Source organism: Polypterus senegalus, chromosome 3 (assembly GCF_016835505.1).
Source record: "Polypterus senegalus isolate Bchr_013 chromosome 3, ASM1683550v1, whole genome shotgun sequence".
In the NCBI taxonomy this organism is placed as follows: Eukaryota; Metazoa; Chordata; class Cladistia; order Polypteriformes; family Polypteridae; genus Polypterus; species Polypterus senegalus.
Genome location: NC_053156.1, coordinates 305,185,102 through 305,205,450, shown reverse-complemented (window position 1 = coordinate 305,205,450; position 20,349 = coordinate 305,185,102). Strand labels below are relative to the sequence as shown.

The window sequence follows — 20,349 nt, the reverse complement described above, 5'->3', positions numbered from 1 at the left end:
TGGGTTTATGTTGGCAGCTGTCCAGTTATGAGGGCACATGGGCATTAAGGTGCCCTTTTGTCTGACTCTGCCCAGTGTTGTCACAATCCGAAGCCTTACAGAGTGGACAGCAGTAACCCACGGATCTGTCCACGACTCACCATGGTCAACTGTCTTTGCAGGTTGAAACTTTCCAATGAAGAAATAAAGCGTGCCATCTTGGAGATGGACGAACAGGAAGACCTTGCCAAGGATATGCTGGAGCAGGTGAGCCGGGTGTCCTCTGGTGCCCATCTGCTTGTTTTCATCACTTTTTGTTCTCTTTGCCATATTTCACATGTCCACATATTCCTTGTGCTTTATTCTCAGCTGCTCAAGTTTGTTCCTGAGAAAAGTGACATCGACCTCCTGGAGGAGCACAAGCACGAGATCGAGCGTATGGCCAGAGCTGACCGCTTCCTGTACGAGATGAGCAGGTACTGGCCGCTCCATTCTGACACAAGGTGCCAATCCACACATGTGCCAGTCTCAGCTGGAGAAGGCGGCTTGTGTCCTTTTTTTGGTGATCCATAGCCTTCAGGGCCACTTTGTATTTTTGAGTTATTTTGGCTGTGCCAAGCATTGCTCATACTCATCAAAAAGGGCAAAGTCTTTTATAACATTCCTTGAGCTCCCAGGTTTAGCAGGATGGATGAAGGTGACAAACATATATGGAGATCTTCTTTTGGGACACTGCAGGACAGACATTTATGCACATGAGATAGTGGGCCATCGACCCTTGAATGGCACCAGGGGAAAACTGTGCCCAGTGTCATAGCTGAAAGAAGAGAGGAGGTGCCCGCTTTTATTTGAAAATGACCCATGGGGACCATCTATCTCTGAGGACACAAAACATTGGTATGTGTTCAGAATATGCATGAAAGAGTTGCCACTGACATGTGCCAGGGTGTACAGTGGCACACAGAAATTAGACAATCATTGAGGACACACAGAGTTTGGCTTTTACCTGACCTACAAAGTCTGTCCAGCCAGAGGGACACAACACTGTCAAATGTGTCAGGATGCTGTGCATGAAATAGTCAGTAGACACCCGACGGGCAGTCAGGGGCAACTCTGCCCACATTAAAGAAAAAGGTTGGAGAGAACGTGCCCACATTAATGTGCAAATGATCCACAGGCACCATCTGGCCAGAGGGACACAAAATTTTGAAATGTGTCTAGGGCACTATACATAAAATGCTAGGCCAATGACATTTTACAGTCACCAGGGTCAACTGTGTCATGTAGAAAGGAGGGAAGAGGAGAGGGCACTGCCAGTGTTGTTTGAAAATGACCCATGAGGAGGACCTTCCCACCAAAAGAGCACAAAACTTTCAAATGTGTCCAGACGCTACAAATGAAAAAGTTGGCCACTGACAACTGACGGGCACCTGGGGATGACTGTGCCCAGTGGCATGCAGGAAGAAGGAGAAAATTTGCCCATTTTTGCTTGAAAATGATCCATGGGTTCTGTCCGGTCAGAGGGCCACAGTATTTTCAAGTGTGGCCTGCACCAGGGTCAACTCTGCCCATTGGCACACAATAAAAAGAAAAACTGGTGAGGGCGCAATCACTTTGGCTTGAAAACGACCCATTGGGGGATGCAAAACATTCAAATGTGTCCAGATGCTGTGCTTGAAATACTAGACACTTACCAGGCACTGGGGGCAACTGTGCCCAGTGCCACTCAGTAAAAAGAAACTTGGTGAGAACACGGCCACTTTGGCTTGAAAATAACCCATTGTGTGTGTCCAACCAGAGGGCCGTAAAACATTCAAATACTAGACACTTTAACAGGCACTGGGGGCATCTGTGAAAGAGACTTGGTGAGGACATGCCCACTTTGGCTTGAAAATGGACCCACACTGACCGTCCAGCACAAATGACACGAAACATTTCAAGTTTGTCAAGCAGGGATACCACAGAGAAAAGGTTGAGGACCGGCTTTTAGGCCAGAAATGTGTCAATCAGATGACTTGACGTGGACAAACCACAAATGGCAGGACCCTCAGACTCTCGTATGATGAGTAGCCTCTCGCTGTGTAATCCGAGAGCTTCCCCATATTCACCTTGGTGGGCAGAAAGTGCTGTTTGGGGCAGCAGACTTCACACTTCAGAGCAAAGGCTCACAGGTGGGAAATGTTTCATGTGGGCAAATGCCATATTTGAGTGGGCCGTGTGTCAAGTGCCAACGAGTGGTTCAGGTGCTCATCCTGGACTGGCAGTTCCATCTCGCTGGCACCTTATGCTGTACATGTTGAGACAAGCAGGCAGCATGCCAGTTCATTTGCCCGTTTCTTCCTGTCTTTTAGATGCCCTCCAGGGGTCAGTTTTCTCTCCTATTCAAGTTGCCGATGCCCCAGCTGGCATTGCATGACGTGTATTTCTGGAAGTAGTGGAAGAGGCCTGAACTTTACGCTGCAGAATGGTCAGCAGTTGCTCAGCTCATTTTGTAGTTGGGTTTGAACCCATCAGCCCCCACCCTTCCTCCATCAGATGTCAAAAGCCGGAGGGCATTGCCCTGTGTGTCTAACATGTCCACCAACCAGTTGTGTTTAAAGCACTTTGACCCAACTCACTGACCCCTTCTTCTTCTTCTTTGTCTCTTCAGGATTGACCACTACCAGCAGAGGCTCCAGGCTTTGTTCTTCAAGAAGAAGTTCACAGAGCGGCTAGCGGAGACGAAGCCCAAGGTCGAAGGTACTGTAGACCCCTCATTTCTTTATGCACAGGGCACGTGTCGCATTTCCTGGCTGGCAAAGGGTGAGCACATCAGCTGGGTTTGTACTTCAGGTGAGCCTCTCTTAGACCCAGAGTAGGTAAAGAAACCTGCTGGCATAGCATGCTGTATTTCTTTAGTGTGTGCCCTGTCTGTTGGCACTGAAGCGATATTGAGGTCATGGGGAACTGGCACACAGGTTCTCACATGGAGGGGAGGCAGCCTGAATCTTTAACGTGAAATCAGGGCTCAGATGACCTGGAGCCATCTAGAAGAGTTCAGCTAGCACAGCCTCAGGACATTAAGAGACCACCAGGGGGAATTTAAATGCTGCACCATTCCAGTTGTCCATTGACCTTAATATTAGGAGGTCATTGGGGGCAAAGTCTTGACTGGCATGCAGAGATTAGAAGGTGAGTGGGAAAAGCCTAAGGCGCTGGACTTTGGGAATGGGCAAATGGGCCAGCCGTGCCCTCTGGTAGCAAGACTCCAGTACCTGTTATAGGCCAGGAGCCGACGGAGATGCCCTTCAGAGGAGTTCAAAGACAACTCCATGTTAGTGATCAATGGCGCTTAGAGTCTGGACTGGCAGAGGGATGTGAGTGGGCAAGTGCTTGTGTTTGGGCAGTGGGCACTCCACCTGACAAGCCAGTGGTTTTGTTTCTGTGTTATCTGATCATTTATGTTGTCCCTTTGATCATCCCTCCCTTGCCCCTTTGACCGTGACCCACTCTTCTGGGTTAAAAGAACAGCCGGGTGTCCTTGTCCCAGATTGCCACCTACTGGATGCGATGAGCCGGTGCACATCTGTGTGAAACAAAAGGGTGGCATGCACTGAAGCGCCCCCTAGTGATAGGAATTAGCAATCTGGTGTCAAAAGATGCACAGAAATGTGAAGATTAGCACAGCGTCTCTTGAGAGCACACCAGAAAATGGACAAATGTATGCAAATACCAGCCCAGCATGCTTGGGGGCAACACCTGCGGGTCATCTGGAATACCACAGACCAAGATCAAGATGGCTTTGGCTGCTCCTGAGTGCAGGATGCACAGTCCCAGATCAGGTGACCACTCACTTGGAGTTTCATGGAAGTCAGTCAGTGAGATATGGATGTTCAGAATGCTCCTCACTGCTGGTAGTCCTGTTTAGAGCAGACTGGTCTCTTGACTGACCATTCAGCTGGTGCGTTATTCTCAACCTCGCCTCCAGGTGGCACAGTGGGTGGTGCTGAGGGGAGTCCCCCAGATGTGTGGCCACCACATGATATGGAGGTCCGTCATGACATGGAGGTTACAGCACTTGCTCCCTGTCCTTGAGTTGAGGCTGAGGGACCATCTTCACCCTACACTGCACCATTTGTCACCCACATCCACCTCTCAGGTGCTGAGCATGTGAGAGTAACACCATTCTATCTGTAGAAGATGACAAATATGATGAAGTCAGCCCAAACGAGCACTGACCTGACATGTCCAAGGGGTGTCAAGGCCACCAAGGGGTGTCTTCCTGCTAGGTTCTCTAAGAGTGTGTAATGGTGGTAACAATGGGAGAGCTAGCACAGATACCCAGTACCTTGATGTTGTCCTTTTCCTTCTACCCTCACCAGGCCCTGCTGTCACCCTGCTTGCTCACATATCTCACCTTACTGAGTCTTGGAAATGGGAGCCATTTATTACATCTTAGCATTACCTCCAGTCAAACCAGTAAGTGCAAAGTACGACTGCCACCTGGAGGCTTGATCTAGCCTGACACTCCAGCTGTATGATTTTAAAAGACGCTCAGCCTTAACATCTATAGCTGCAACTCAGGACCGCCACCTGTTGGCCTGGCCAGGCATTGCACACCAGTTTTATGATTTAACAAGTGGTTAGACAGAAGACCAGTTTGTGCCAAACAGAACTACCAGCTCCTGGCATAGCTTAGCATTGCATCTCAGATGAATGATTTAAGGTTTGAGGTGAAAAGTTCTGTTCGTACTGCCCAAGACTGCCACCTGGTGTCCTGACCTAGCATTACAGCCCAGCAGTATGATTTACAAAGTTAGTGTGAAGGCTAGTGAGTGTAAAACTGGGTGGTGGCCTGTTCACCTGGCATAGCATTAACATCCCAGCCATGATTTAAAATCTCAATCACCCAGAAGGAAAATGAATATCAAACGTGACTGGCACCTGATGGCGTGCCCTAGCACTACACCCCAGCTGTACAATGTCACAAGTCGAGTCACTCGGAAAGCCCCTGCATGCTCTCCAGGACTGCCACCTGTTGCCCTGACCTTAGCATTACACACTGACCCGCTATATCCTAACACAGAGTCACGGGTGTCTGCTGGAGCCAGTCCCAGCCAGAACAGGGCACAAGGCAGGAAACAAACCCTGGCCAGGGCATCAGCCCACCGCAGGGCTGTATGATTTAAGAACTCAAAAGCCCAGCGCTTGCTAAGCAGGACTGCCACCTGGTGTCTTGGTCTAGCTTTACTCCCCAGCTCTATGATTTCAGACCTTGGACTACCAGAAAGTGCCAAGCTGGTCTGTCCTATGGTGGCCTGGCCTGGCCTGGCATTGTATGACCTGTGAAGGCATTTAGCCAGAAGGCCAGTGTGCGCCAAACAGGACTGCTACCTGGTGGCCTGGCCTAGCATGACGTGATTTAAGAGACCATTCAGTCAGCGCAGCGTGTTGTGCCACCTGTCCAGCCCACTTTCATTAACCTTTATAGGTGCCGCCTGCTTGAAACATCCTTCCAGAGGTCTGTGATGGTTCTTACACACACTTCGGGCCAGATGTTTAAGGGGGCAGGTCATCTTTTAGCCGGTGTCCTCTTGTTGGATCATCCATCTAAAATACCTGGCAGTAATGGACAAGTATTCTGCTGCTGTGTAAGGCAGAGGGCAACAATGCCAATACTGTGGTGATCCTCATGGCTGCTGTGATGATGACCGTCACCCAGGCCTTGACATTATTAGCCAGTCAGAGTGAAGGTTGTTGCAGATGACAACACGAAAAGTGCCTCAGTACAAGTTTAGTACATTTGATGTGCCTAGCAGGCAGCCATTATTGGCGTGACGCTGGCTGTTCTTATTCACAAATCCTAACGCCTCTCCTCTCCTCTCACCGCAGCCATCCTGAGTGCCTCCCGTGAAGTTTGTCGCAGCAAGCGGCTCAAGCAAATTTTGGAGGTGGTGCTCGCCTTCGGCAACTTCATGAATAAGGGGCAGAGGGGCAACGCCTTTGGCTTCAAGGTTTCCAGCCTCAACAAAATTGCCGACACCAAATCCAGTATTGACAGGTATGGGCAACACCTGGCATGCGGCACTCGGAGGTGCCACCTCGATCTTTGTGTTGAGGCTGTCTTATCAGACGCAGTTTTATGTCTCCTAGAAATTCACTTAAGCTGGTGAAAATGCCATCTCCTGTTCTGAATCACTTTGGATTGAATTTGCATGAAAAGGGGGGAGCAAATAAGACAAGAATCAAATTGGCACGAAAATTGTATTTCACAGGCTTAGGGTTGACGGCAGCAGAATTGGCAGCCAGACTGCTGATTTGTACCCGGCCAACTTTGACTTTCATGTTTTGTTGCTTTGGCAGATGTTTCAGAACTAAAGTGTTCTGGGATGTCAGCACTAACCCGTGTGATGGGGTCTGAACACGAGCTCTTGTGACTTAACATTTTAGCCACTAGGGGGCTGCGCTGTATTTTACTTGTTTACTTAACCCCTGGCCAAAGGAGGGTGCAGGTGCCTATCTGAGGTAGCACTGTGTTCGAGGCAGGAGTCAAGCCTAGAATGGGCACCAGTGTCCAGCCAGTCAAGCTAAAGCACAGGCTGGCACTGTGAGGGTATGCAGCTTCCACATGGCTGTGAGCAATAAAGCAGCAGCTAATCACTGTGCCATTTGTAAAACATCTGTTCATGTGCCTACTTTTGCCATATCAAGGCTGTGTTGAAATGGAGCCACCCCCGACATGGACTTATTTGGCCGACTCTGCCACATTTATGATACAGTTGGTTTCATTTCTTTTTGGTTTTCCAGTTGGAGCCCAGGCAGGTGAAGTGACTGGCTCCGGGTCACATAGTGGTGTCAGCAGGATTTGAGGGTTTGAAGTCCACTACGCCACACTGCTTGGCTGGCATGCAGGTCCATTGCAGAATACACATATACACTGATGCCAGTTCAATCGAGGGTCTGCTCAATGAATTTGAGCTTTGAGACGAACACAAAGCACACGTCGGCACGCCAGGAACATGCAGACTCCTCGCAGAGGGGGACCTGGCTGGGATTCAACTCAAATTTAGGTCTCTAGAACCGATGTGCCCAGTGGCCCACAGTGTGCCCTTCTTCTTCTTTTGTAGGAATATCACCATGTTGCACTATTTAATCATGATCTTCGAGAAAAGCTACCCAGACATCCTCAACATTCAGCAAGACCTCCAGAGCTTGTCAGAGGCGGCCAAAGTCAAGTAAGTGTGCCGTCAAGTCGTGCCTGCTGCTTTGCCAGTCCTGCTTCTCTTCTTCATACTGGACGCCAGTCTGGGGCTCGTCACCCGTTAGCTTGCACTCATTTACTATTCAAGGCAGCCTTGCGTGACGCAGACGTCAAAGATGCTCTTTATATTGTGAATTTTTAAGAACAGATTTTCTTGTTGTTTTTTCTTTAAGCACCTTGGGCAGTGTTTGCTGTGCAAGGCGCCATATTGGAATGACTGCTGTCCATCCGCGTCAGGTGCCCGATTGTCTCTGATTTAAGCCACAGTTGTTGTTTTCTGTGTTAAGCGCCTTGGGCAGTGTTTGCCATCAAAGGCACTACAAGAGGCAGTTGAGAGGCTGAAACCACCAAGGGGGTGCACTGACATCCTGCTGCCAGCTTGCCATCTGCCATTAGGTGCCCAGGTGTCCAACTGTTGGAAGCCCTGATTTGTGGGACAGAAGTGGCCACACCCCTTCTAACTGTAGACCACGCCCATCATCAGGATGACTTAGGCTGTGCTTTTGGGCTTTCCAGTGTTTTCTGTTGGCCTCTGCTGCTTCCCAGTTGATGCCAGTGGTTGAGCGCCAAGTCTTGAGTGGTCCTCATCTTCTTCCTTGTCCACCAAGTGCAATCCAAAGCATTGCCATTTTAGGAAGGGTGTGTTCATATGTGTGCAAGATACGACCAGCAAGCCTTGTTCTGTGCTCCATCCCATCTTCTTCAGTTGGCATGAGCGTCTTCATCGTAGGATGGTTGATGAGGTCTTTTATACTTTGTGAAGTGCTGTGTGATGAAGATGTGCAAGGCGCTATACGAATCAAAGTTTGAAGAACCAGCTGACTGCCTTGTGTGTGCCATGTAAGGCACTGTTTAAACTGGAATAACTGATCCCCCATGACCCTGAGCAAGCCCCCAGACCCCCCTGAGCCGCTATTGGTGTTTCTTTCTTTTTTTTTTTGATTAACCCACTATGTACTGTGCAGCTCATGAGTGCCCCCTGCAGTCCACAGTGGCCACCTCCCAGACTAAGCAGCTTCAGTCCCAGTGTTTCAGTATGTGAAGATGTTAGCTCTCAGTTGACACGGATGTTTGTTTCATCCTTGGCCACTGCATGTGTAGTTGGGGTCCGTCTTGGTGCATTGCATTGTGGGATACTTAGAAATTAGCGAGCCTGATGTAATTACAAGACTAGACTTGAATCTGCAGCAGACAGTAATGGGTTAAGTGAGACCTCTTGTGGGTCACTTGGAGTCCTAGAAAGTTCTAGAAGTGAACTGCAGAACTATGGGGGCTACCAGTTAGTGAGGGGCTGCTTCTTGTCTCCAAGGTGTCGGGCATTGATAATAAAGAACTGAACTGTGATCCAGAGGGTCCTACTCCATCTGCCACCAATAAGACCCCTCTAATACTCGCCCTGTCTAAACTGTGGACTTCTGGGAACTTTCAAGGCACCCCACCCTGCTTTCCCAAATGTGTTTGTTCTGTTGGCCAGCAGATACCTGAACAGGTGTGTTTTACCTCAGTTAAAGTGACCACCCCAGAGCGGCGTGCCCCCGTGTCTTGCTTCAGGACAGTTGAGGTTTAATGCTAAGTGATCCCATCGCCCATCACGTGACCCCTGCCTGCCCTGCCTGCTCTCAACACAGCGATGGGAGGACAAAGGGGTCAGCCGAGAGAGGCATTGAGCCCACCACACATGTTTCTTTCCAAGTCCCACTCTCTTCGGTGTTTGCTGCTACACTTCCCGGACCCCCCTCATGATCCCCCAGACGAGCCTCAGTGGGGGTGGACGGTGGATTTTATCGGTCAGTGATGACCTGTTGCTTGTACGCCAGGACTGGGGGGACACTGTGGCTTGTGGGCATCTGATGGAGGTGCCGGAATGGGGTGCCCCTGGCTTATTTCTGACATGTAGTGGTAGGAGTCGTATTGTCCCGTGTCCAGAGTCACGTCCCACCAACGTGCACCACGGCAGCATGAGAACGAGAAGGAGAAGTGAAAATGCACATGGGGTCTGTAGGTCTGTCTATCCATTATACTGTATAGTGCCTTTCACTCTATCTATCTATCTATCTATCTATCTATCTATCTATCTATCTATCTATTATATAGTGCCTTTCATCCTTTTATATCTATCTATCTATCTATCTATCTATCTATCTGACATGATTGACTTGTGTGTGAAGATCAAGTGTCCAAAAGTCCCATAAGAAAGACATTTTGTGGCAGGCTTTACCCACTCCTGGCACCCGACTGACTGTTCAGAATTGGACTTTTCTTTAGTTAGACGGATTGGATTCTCCTCTGCAGCACATTTCCAGACTGCTGTTGTACGTTGCTACAGCGCCCCCTGCAGGCCATCGGCTTTTGGGCTGTCGTGACGCAGTCCTCAGAAAACTGCTGGCGTCTCCCACCTCTGTTGAGCCCTGCAAGCCTGGTCCTGTGCCAGTTGCGTGATCGGGTTATTTACCTTTGCTTCCTGGCGCGGGTGGCGCATGCAGCTGCTCTGCTCAGCTCCCTTATAAGGAGCGCACTCAAGTCTGTGCCATGTTTCTTCGTCACAGATGGTCCCGGATTTGCGCATGTTGAATTTGAACATGGCATTTATTTGTACCACGGGATCGTTGGCACTCCACACAGCATAGCTGCAGAGTGGTGTAGAATAAGAGGTCATCGTGGGTACCTAGAAGTGGGCTCACCGCTGAGGAGGTGCCATGTGCTGTGACCCTCTGGCTATAAAGTCTGGCGGTCATGTGACTATGCATGTTATGGGGCACCAATACTTTCTGTTGTTTCCTCAGTTTGGCTGAGCTGGAGAAGGAAGTCCTCAGTGTTAAGAGTGGACTGAAAGCCCTGGAGACGGTAAGCTGGTCATTTTAAGAATTTTTTGAGACTCAAAATGATTTTTTTTTTTTTTGGTTCTTTCATTCCTGGGTCTGGGCATGAGTGGTTTGTGCCATCCTCACAGCTCCAGAGACCTGGGTTCAAATACCAACCGGGTGACAAATGAAGATTAAGCCAGGCAGGTAAGGAACTGACAAATAGCAAGGAAACACCCTGGGGCAGGGGCGGCCAACAAGAATCCCTGAAGCCTACGAGAAGACCCGTGATCCTGGGCCACCTTAAATCCCTCCGCACCTCGGCATCAGCAGATGTGTCAATCAGCAAGCCCCCCATTGATTGAGCTCAAGCCAAGGCTCCTTGTCTGCGTGTGAGATCTGGAGTTAATAATACAGAATATCGTTACTTGGAGTTCATGCATTCATTTCATGTGTGCGCCGTGTCTGCAAAGATCTGGGCAAGTGTAGGGTGAAAGGAAATGCTGAAGACGCACCTAAAGCAGAAACTGCTACTAATGGCGTGAAGCGTGTGATGTGTGAAGTCCAAATATCAAGTAAAGACGTGCGATTTAATTCACCCGCTATATCCTAACCACAGGGTCACGGGGGTCTGCTGGGCAGGGCACACCCACATGCCAAGCACACACCAGAGACAATGTAGGATCGCCAATCCACCTCACCTGCATGTCTTTGGACCCACGCACACGGGCAGGGAGGTCTCCTTACTGCGAGGCAGCAGCGCTACCCACTGCGCCACCGTGCCGCCATTCAAGAATATAACCAAAGAAAATATAAAAAGCATTTGATTTCCATGTGGCTGTCAATGAGTTATGAACTCGGATGTCAAACGGGGCGTCCATACGTATTCTTAGATGGTGCAGAGGTAAGAAAAGTCCCGGGTTCATTTTGAGTAGTGAGCTGCTATTATTATTATTTCTACAATGTAATAAAACTTGATTTGATTTGATTTGAGTCGGTATCGGCCGCTGTAAACTTTGGCTACTTGGTTTTTTTTTATTATTCAGTTTTATTCTCGTGGCACCACGAACTCGCCTGTGTCCACCTTCTCCGTTCTTTTCACGAGAGCCTGCTCAGAACTATTTGTTGCGCCGGCCGTCAAAGATAGGATGTCCCGTCTGTGGGCCGCGAGCTTAACGCCGTCCCACAAGTCCGTCTGCAGACCCCAACAGAGCGGGTGCGCCGTCTGTAGCTGTGGCTGTTCGTTTTGAGAAGTGCAGTCATGGGTTTCTCTTTCAGGTCAGTGCCAGGGGACTCTTGTGACACTAAGCGTACAAATGCTGCCATCCATGGCTTATGTTGAACGTGCAAAGCAACGCTAAAATACGGGCATTTCTCGATATCCGTATGTCACTGTGTTTCAGTTAAGTGGCTGATGTCCGATATTCTCGTTTCAGCTATGTGCCCTGACAGCTGCAGGTCTGACACAGAGAGAGACCTTCAGGTTGTCATTTTCAGGAGACACAATACCAACATTATCTTTGTCTTCACTAATTCCCCTTCACCGTATGGCGTTTCCCAGCACGAGCTGTGCCACTTGACTTGGTGCCAGCGTAACGGCCTCTTGAGTGCTTCGTAAATTTTCAAAATACCTGAGTCTGCTTCTCCGAGTGACGTTCCAACATGTCTGCGGTGTGCGCGCGAACTTCAGGGCCCCCTGTGCCGTGTTAGCATGGAGTGAGGTGACGTGGCCCTCCAGGTTTGAAGTTTTAGAATGTGAACGTGAAGCCTGGCATACCAGACAGAAATGAGGCTTTCCACAAAGAGATACAATTCCTGGTAAGAGTGTCGGGTGCTGCTCTTCGTATTTGCACTTAACTTGCCATGCTGACTCAGTCAAGCTAGCTTGGCATATGTGTGAGTGTTCACGTGACTTTTCTATCAATCTGTTGACGACAAAATTATTTTTTATTTGCAAATATTGCCAACTTTATTGGAAATATTGCTAGATATTGAAATACATTTAGAATTATGGCTTGTGCTCCATCTAAAAGCCTTCCGCTCACATGCTCTCCTGATAACCGAGAACAAAATGATAAGACAGCAGTGGGCCGCCTACAGCTCACGAGCCACAGGTTTGCCCAGACTTCTCTGCCCCTTGGCATGGGTATGATTCAGCAGAGTGAGCCCATATTTCCCAGGGGATATCCTGACCTTTGGTATCTGTAAGATGTTTATCCTGTATAGATACTCCAGTGGCCAAATCTTCAGGCTGGTACAACTGTGCCAGCCTAAAGCATGATGGGATACTGCACTGAGCACAATAGAAGTTGTACCCCTCAGATATTCGCTTTATTTTTAGTGACCTGTACAGTAATTTGCAGTATTGCCACACAGCTTCAGGGTTCAAGTCCGTGTTTTCTCCGTGTGACATTCCGGCTTGTCCTTCTTAATCCCAAAAATGTTGGTTGATCTTGTACGGGCGTGCTGGGGGGTGTAATGTCACAGGCTGGCACGCTGTGTCCACCACAGAGGTGTCTTCCTGCCTTGTGCCCAACGCTGATACAATTCAGAGTTTTTATCATTTTATTTTATTTTTATTTGTCTGTTTTTCTTGACTGTTCAAAGTTGCCACTTGTTGCCCATCTGACTGCTTCAGGTAATTTTGGACAAGGCCTTGTGGGGCGATGTCCACTTTCAGGGAGTCGATGCCCACCTGCTGACCTGTTTTTGTATCTTCTCCATCCCAGGAGCTGGAGTACCAGCAGCAGAGCCGAGTCCGTGACCGAGGGGACAAGTTTGTGCCGGTGGTCAGCGACTTCATCACGGTGGCCAGTTTCAGTTTCTCAGAGCTGGAGGACCAGTTGAATGAAGCCAAAGACAAGGTAGTGTGACAAGACCCCAAAAGGTGGTGGGGGAGGACCCCTAAAGTTGGGGAGTCTGCTGACCCTGCTGGGCTGCCATACAGTGACAGGCTGATACGCTCGGGACAAAGGGGTCAGCCAAACAATGTCAAGGTTAAGATACTGCATAGCACATTAAGGTGTCATCCCAGAATGCAATGGGGCTTCAAACGCTGATGAGCAGCAGCGGAGAGTGTGGCACACTGTGGACCAGGAGCTCTGCCAAGGGCAGCATAATGCATGGAGATGTTGAGTGATGTGACCAAAGTAGAGCAGGGGCACAGGGGCGGTTCTGAAAGTGAGACGCGAGTTCACGGTGGGACATTTCAGGAGCGGGGTGGACAGCCAAGAGGGACGTTGAGCCCATCACACTTTTTTTTCCCCAGTCCCACACTCTTGCCTTTCCCTTGTCATTGGTGTTTGCCCCCCCACACATCCTGGACACCCTCATGACCCCCCCACCACCGACATGACTTGATGACAGTGACTTTTATTGGTCAGTGGTGCCCAGTGGTCTCTGCTGCAGGACTGGGGGACTCGGCAGTGGGTACGTGATGTGCCTTTTATGTCTGTTTCGCACTTTTCTAGTATAGCGCCTTTTACATCTCACCATACAGTATATCTGTCTATTAGTACTTGTGGTAGACCCCGTATTGTGAAATTCTTACTTCAGGTCCAAACGTCAGCGCACTCTGCCACCAGGATCTTCTGTATAATAATCCAAAGCCCCCTAACAGGACCATTAGAAAACTTGCAATGAGAACAAGCCATTCAGCCCGTTCACCGACGTCAAGTCGATATTTGAAGCTCTCCCAACTCCTGCTCTCCGCCACACTCTCCATGTGTCTGTAGTTTTTTTTTTTTTCTTTTTTTTTTGTGAAATCTGCTCTTAACATGACGAGCTTATTTAAAAGTCACCGTCTCGATCCACTGGCCTAATTCCCACTTCACTCAGGTCTCCTCTTCATCTCCTTAAGGCTCAGCTCTTTTAATCTTTCCTAGTAACTCATCCCCTGTAGACCCCCATAGTCAGCCCAGTCGCTCTCCTCTGGACCTTCTCTTGTGCTGCTGTGTCTTTATGGAGACCCAAAGTGCCCCAGGACTCCAGATGAGGCCTCACCAGTGTGTTGTTATAAAGCCTGAGCAGAACCTCCTGTGACTTGCACTCCACATTTCAAGGCGCTATATACTGTAACCTGACAGTCTGTTAGTCTTCTTAATGGCTTCTCATAGCTTAGAGTCCACTATGAGTCCTAAGTCACTCTCGTAAAGTGAGCTCTCATTTTTACTACTTACAGGTAATTCTTTACATTCACTGACATTCAGTCTCGTCGTCCTCAGATCTGCCAAAGCCCGTCTGCTGTCCAAGTCTCTCTGTGATGATTTAACAGGTTCTCAGTTATCTGCCAGTCCGCCTATCTTGGTACCATCAGACCAGCAGCCCCCGCACTGACCCCTGCTGGACCCACCACTTTTAATGCCCCCTAATTCTGACACAGCTCTCCTCACCATCCCTCTCTGCTTCCAGTCTTTGTGCCCATTTTGTACCCATCTACACACCATGCCCTGAACTCCCCCTTCTTTTGCTTTGATGCTTTCTGAAACTCCGCGTGAAGCCTGCATGTTCTCCCAGTGTCCGTGTGGATTTTATTCCCGTATCAACTGTGCGTTGTGTTGGTTGACAAGCATGACACTGTCACCCCCATCCGTGCAGGTGTTGTTTCTCACAGTGTGCCCAGTGACCTTGAACTGGGTCAAGCAGATTCCTGAAATGGCACACTGGTTAGTGCAGCATCCTGTGTTCAAATTCCATGCCCATTCCATGTCGGTGTTGTCCCCTGCATGTCCCCCCCACAGTGGCCGTGTGTATTTTCCTCCCATGTACCACACATTTGTATGTCGTAGTGACTGGAAAGCCTAAATTGGCCCTGCACAACACCGGCGCCCCCTACAGGTTAGTGTAAAGTGGCATGTCCCGCCATGCTGGTATATCCTCTGTCCTCAGTGACTCCGCATGGATTGCACAGACCCCTAAAGCAGCTGGTAAGATGGCTACAGCCTCGAGTTTTCACTTTAGATGTGCACCTGAAGACGAGGAGCGACTTCAGGGTTAAAAGTCCGCACACTCAAATCTCTGTGGTGGCCAAAACCCGGCAGTCACCATGCCTCAGCTCTCATTTGGAAACTCGGCCAGCAGAAGAGAAGAGAAGTCCTTTGTGCGGCCCGCCGGCCTCCTGCTAATGACTAAAACATCCCAGGGAAGCCCGGCCGTTTATTTCCCTTTGTCGCCAGGCTGATTCCCTTTGAACTGCGGCCGAGTCCTGGCCGGGCTGTTGGCTTGTGGAGCGTGACGCCGAGCTCTGCCTCGGTTCCCATTGCCTTCTCCTTTCTTCCTTTCTTCTGTTGTGGACCTGCTCTCATGGTAACAGCTTGTAGGACTCCGCGGAGGCGAGCGAGAAGACGAAGAAATGGCCGAGTGTCTGCAGATGTCAGCCATGTAGCGCCTTTCACGTCAGACGCCACTGCAAGGCGCTTTACAAGGCTGGCAGGAAAAGAACGCGTTGTGTCGGCACCTGTTTTACTGAGAGCTCTGTGTGAGGCGCTCTAACAGCGTAAATGGAAAGGAAATTCTGTCAGCCAGTGTTCATCTTGTATAGCGCCTTTCACAGCAAACACTATGAAAGGAAAGGCAACACTACTGTATGAAGTCAATCGGTTTTCATTCTTTCACAGTAAAGCCAGCGAGAATTTAACCCCGTGGGTCAGCATGCATCTTATAGAGCGCAATGAAATGCCACAAGGAGCCATTACAGTCAGTCAGGCTTCATTCTACAGTTTATAGCTCCTTACAACGCAAACAGCATCAAGCACCTTTAACATGGCGTTCTGTGAAAGGACAGCTGAGAGGAATGCCTTTCACTTGATCCCTCCTATATAGCGTCGTTCATTGCAAACACGGGTGCTTTATAAAGCAAAGAGGGGTGCAGTACTTTGGGTCGGTCTTAATCTTGGGTAACACCTTTCACTATGCACTGTGCAATCATTCACTGTCTTGTATAGCGCCTTTCCTAGCCAGCACCAAGAAAGAAAGCCCGACAATTATACGGTCAATCAGTCTAATATAGTGCCTGTCACCGCAAAGAAAACTTGCAGATTGCTTTGTAAACCAAGCCAAGATTATAGTATAACAGCACAGGGCAAGAGCGCCTTTCATAGTGAGCACCATAAAGTGTGCCCATATGTCATTTAAGGGTTTCAAGGAGGCCTCATCCAGTTTCTGTCCTCATTTAGAGCTTTGCCTCGGTGATGCCAATGTCACTCTAGTCTTTCAGTTTAGCTCTTTGTCTGCAGGTCTGTCTTTTAAGGTGTTTCAGCTGTACCTGACACCCTGCCCCGCCCTCTCATGTCACACATGTACCTGACACCCTGCCCCGCCCTCTTATATCACACATGTACCTGACACCCTGCCCCGCCCTCTCATGTCACACATGTACCTGACACCCTGCCCCGCCCTCTCATGTCACACATGTACCTGACACCCTGCCCCGCCCTCTTATATCACACATGTACCTGACACCCTGCCCCGCCCTCTTATATCACACATGTACCTGACACCCCGCCCCACCTTCTCATGTCACATAACTTACTGATGTGGATGCCACTTTGCTGCCAATTGACTCCATCAGTTCCACAACACTCTCTGTCTGTAGGTTTCTTCCTGTGTATGTCATAAGGTTTTAGTTAAGCTCCGGCCCTTCTGTTCCGCCATTTTAAATGCAGTGTCTTCTTTAAGTTTTTTTGTGCCCACCTCTGCTTGGCCTCCTCTAACTAACTCTGACGCCAGTGGGTTTTGTCAGTTGGTCTCTGTGGCACCCCTTTTTATTTTAGCTGACTCCGCTCTTCCCATCATGCTGATACTGACACTGGCATGCTACCAGTCAACTGTCAGTACCGTTTTCCTCAGAGACCCTTTGTTTATCTGCGTGGATCTGTCGTTTAAATTTTGACCTGAAGCCCCACCTCTTTCTTCAAATATTAAACTCTTTTGTATTTAACCCCCTTGACATGACATTTTGTTGCCAAGCGACTCTGATGAACATCAAGTTCCATGACACCCCTGTGTATGTCAATCGTAATTCAGTTTAGCTCCTCCCCTTTTCTATCAGATTGTTATAACTCCTTTGCTGCTTTTAATTCTTTCATGCCTGACCCTGCTGATGCTCTGTCACTTTGGCTCCCTTCTTATGGTCTGCCAGTCCTAATGTGTCAATTGTGGCTGAAGACACACTCCCCCCTTTCTCTAGTCAGAACTCAGCACAGACGTCACAATTCATTCGCTAATACAGTTGCCACTCTGCTGTCAATCACCTGTAATGAACATTTTTAAGGTGTCAGTTAAGCCCCACCCCTTTTCACTCCCCATTTTAGGAATGGTTTCCTATTTTTAATTCTTCCATTCCTGACCCTACTGATTCTGGTGCCACTTCAGCTCTATTGGCACCCTCCCGCTTTTTTTTTTTTTAATAATATATATAACTTATTCTACTGTGCCCACCATGCTGATACTCTCACCCCCAGATGACCATCACTTTCATTCACTCTTTTATTGATTCATGTTGATCTGTCAGCGACCCTGTCTGAAATGTGCCCGAAGCCCCGCCCCTTTACCTTTGTCACTTTAGTGCTGTGGTTTATACGTTTAACTCTTTCATAACTGACACCACTTGTCATAATTTGCTGTTACAGATGCCACTTTGTTCCCAATTGAAGCTGCACGATGCCCTCTGTCTATAGAGTCCTGCCCAATGAACATGTTTTAGAACCTGTAAACCATAAGGTGTTACTTAAACCTGTCAGAAGTTACTAATACTGTTGTCACTCTGCTGTCAGTCAGCTGTGATGGGCGTTTTTAAGGTGCCATTTAAGCCCCACCCAATTTCCTTTCCTGTTTTTTTACTCTTTCTTACCATCCTTTCAGGCTGTGCCAGTCCTAGTGTCTAATTGTGGCTGAAGTGCCCACCCTTTATCAAGTCACGACGTACCACACTTGTCATACCTCAGTAATACAGCTGCCACTCTGCTGTCAGTCAACTCTGATGGACATTTGTCAGGTGTCCGTTAAGCCACGCCCCTTTTGCGCAGCTTTTTTGAACTCCTTTCCTGTTTGTAATTCTGTCCCTTCAGCTCTGTGGCGCCCTCTGTCTGTATCTCTGTCCTTATGGATGTCTTTCAGGCTCTGCCAGTCCTAGTCTGTCAATTGTCACTGAAGCCCAGTCCCCATCACGCCTTTCATATCTTGAATTCTTTTATAACTGACTCCCCTCGTCCTAACTTACTGTTACAGACGTCCTGCTGCTGCCAGCCTGCTCTGGTAGGCATTTGTGAGGTGCCAGTTAAGCCCTGCCCCTTTTCACTCACCATTTTAGTAATGTTTTTAATCTTTCGTTGTCACACATACTGATTCTGACGCCACTGTGTTCCGCCTTTTCAGTCCTCTTTTTTGATACTGTACTGTGCCCACCTTGGCAGTAAAAGCTGCCAGTCACCTTCTTCATCTCTTTGCTTTTGTTTGGCCTTTTTGATCCATGAGTCACCCTGATTCAATCAGAACTGAAGCTCCGCCCCTTTCCAGCCTTTTGCCACTCATGCCAACGTGGAGCGATTCCGTTGAAAGTGTCAAGTGCATGCAGTTGGAGGTGGGGGCACCAAGGGGCATCCTACAATGAGCTTAACAAGACGGGATGTGAGGCGGCCGCTCATGTCTCAGCTCTTGTTCTCCTGCTGCTGAGCAACAGGCTCTTTGTTGAACACAAGCATGAAGGTTTGGCTCCTCTTCACTTTTTCCAGGCTGTAGGAAGTGGAGGAGGACTGACAAATGACAAGCTTGGCTCGAGAAAATCCACGGAGAGGGAGCGGAAACTGAACTGGCTGGAGAAGCGGCCAGCTCGTCCTAACAAGCCGTCAGAGGAGCTCGAGCACATTTGCTCTTTCCATTTGGCCTGCGCCATTCCTGCTATAATCCCGCTATTTGGAAAATGGGATTAAGGGGAGGAGGTCAAAACAGGAAGGCCCTGGAAATGCAGTTGCCTGCTGCTTAATTTATAAAGAGTGAGTAGGAGACGACAAGTGCCTTACCACAGTGAACGAGCTGGCAGGGCACTTTGTGGGCATGCGGGCACGGTGGTGCAGACGGAGGCAGTGGCCCTTGTAAGTTGTACGCACGCTGTATAACGTTCCATGCGTTTATCTTCACAGTACAGAAGTACGTTTAGTGTACATACTGTGATAAAGTGGGATGCACACGGGCTCAGAATTTCACCATAGCAACTCGTTTATCCCCATTTAAATAAAAAGTACGAGGTCTTCTCCCCCCTGATCCTCTTCCCACCTGACTTCAGAACACAAACGTCTTTGGGCCTGGCCAGTACCGGGATGGGAGGCCATCTAGGAAAACGTTTGGGGGCTGCTGCAGGGTCTCAGTGACAGGGACACACACAGGGCTAGTAAAATGACAAAAAAAAAAAAAAAAAGCAAGCGGAGGTCCTGACTCGAGTAGGGGATGCCCCAGTGTCCTGGCTGAAGTGCCCACCACAGCCTGCTCCTTCTGGCATCCCATCGTCCATGTGGCTGAAGATGCTCCCCCTTTGTCTATGTAAGGCGCTCTATAAATGTCTGTGATGGATGTCGGCGTTGGTTCCAAGCGTCTGGGCACGTTCACCTCTGTCCACCATGTGCTCTCGGAGTCCATCCATTGTGAGTGCCCTCTTTGAGCTTTCAATATTTCGCGCCGGCGTATTGATTTGTGCACCAAGACTTGGTCTGCACAAAATGTTGGAGAGTATCGAGGTTGACGCATTTGCAAAATATCCTTACATGCCAGCTATGTGCCCACCTTCACTGTTTAAAGAGTAGGGTGGCTCATCTCCCGTTCTTTGTGCCAGACAGTCCCTCGTCTGATTGATGGATGGTGGGATTTATACAACAGGTGCCAAGGTCTGCCTTCATGCCCACAGTGCACCCATGCCATTGATCTCTTATCCCCTGCATCTCACCTTGCCATGCCCAGTGCCATTCTAAAGCCCTGACAGACACACCTTGATGTGTTACATGTAGTCCTACATTCTGGCTGGCTGTGCCTAGTGCCCACCTTATCCCCCACCGTCTGCACCTTGACATGTGGCCCACTTTATCACCCATTGATTTCTTGCCCTACATTCAGACTCACTGTGCCCAGTGCCTGACTAAATCCCTGCTGGGTGACTCCTTTTCATTGCCCTTTGAATTCCTCTGCTGCCCCCATCTTGACTAGCCACCTGATGCCCACCCTTCACGCATGACTCACTTCCATTGCCTTGACTTGGCATGCCAGTGCCCATCTAAAGCCTGCCAATTTCATCAGCTGTTTATTTCTTAATATGTTGACCTTCAGTCTGACTCGCTGTGCCCA

The 20,349-nt window shown here is 49.1% G+C and overlaps 1 protein-coding gene across 1 annotated transcript in view; it reads left to right on the top strand.

The window, feature by feature from the left end:
* daam2 (dishevelled associated activator of morphogenesis 2) overlaps positions 1-20,349 on the top strand; it is a 218,974-nt gene that overhangs the window by 190,168 nt on the left and 8,457 nt on the right. The window contains 7 exon segments of the mRNA XM_039749545.1: positions 162-246; positions 349-455; positions 2,630-2,718; positions 5,851-6,019; positions 7,086-7,193; positions 10,003-10,063; positions 12,750-12,884. Of these exon segments, the coding sequence (XP_039605479.1) occupies positions 162-246; positions 349-455; positions 2,630-2,718; positions 5,851-6,019; positions 7,086-7,193; positions 10,003-10,063; positions 12,750-12,884 (754 nt within the window).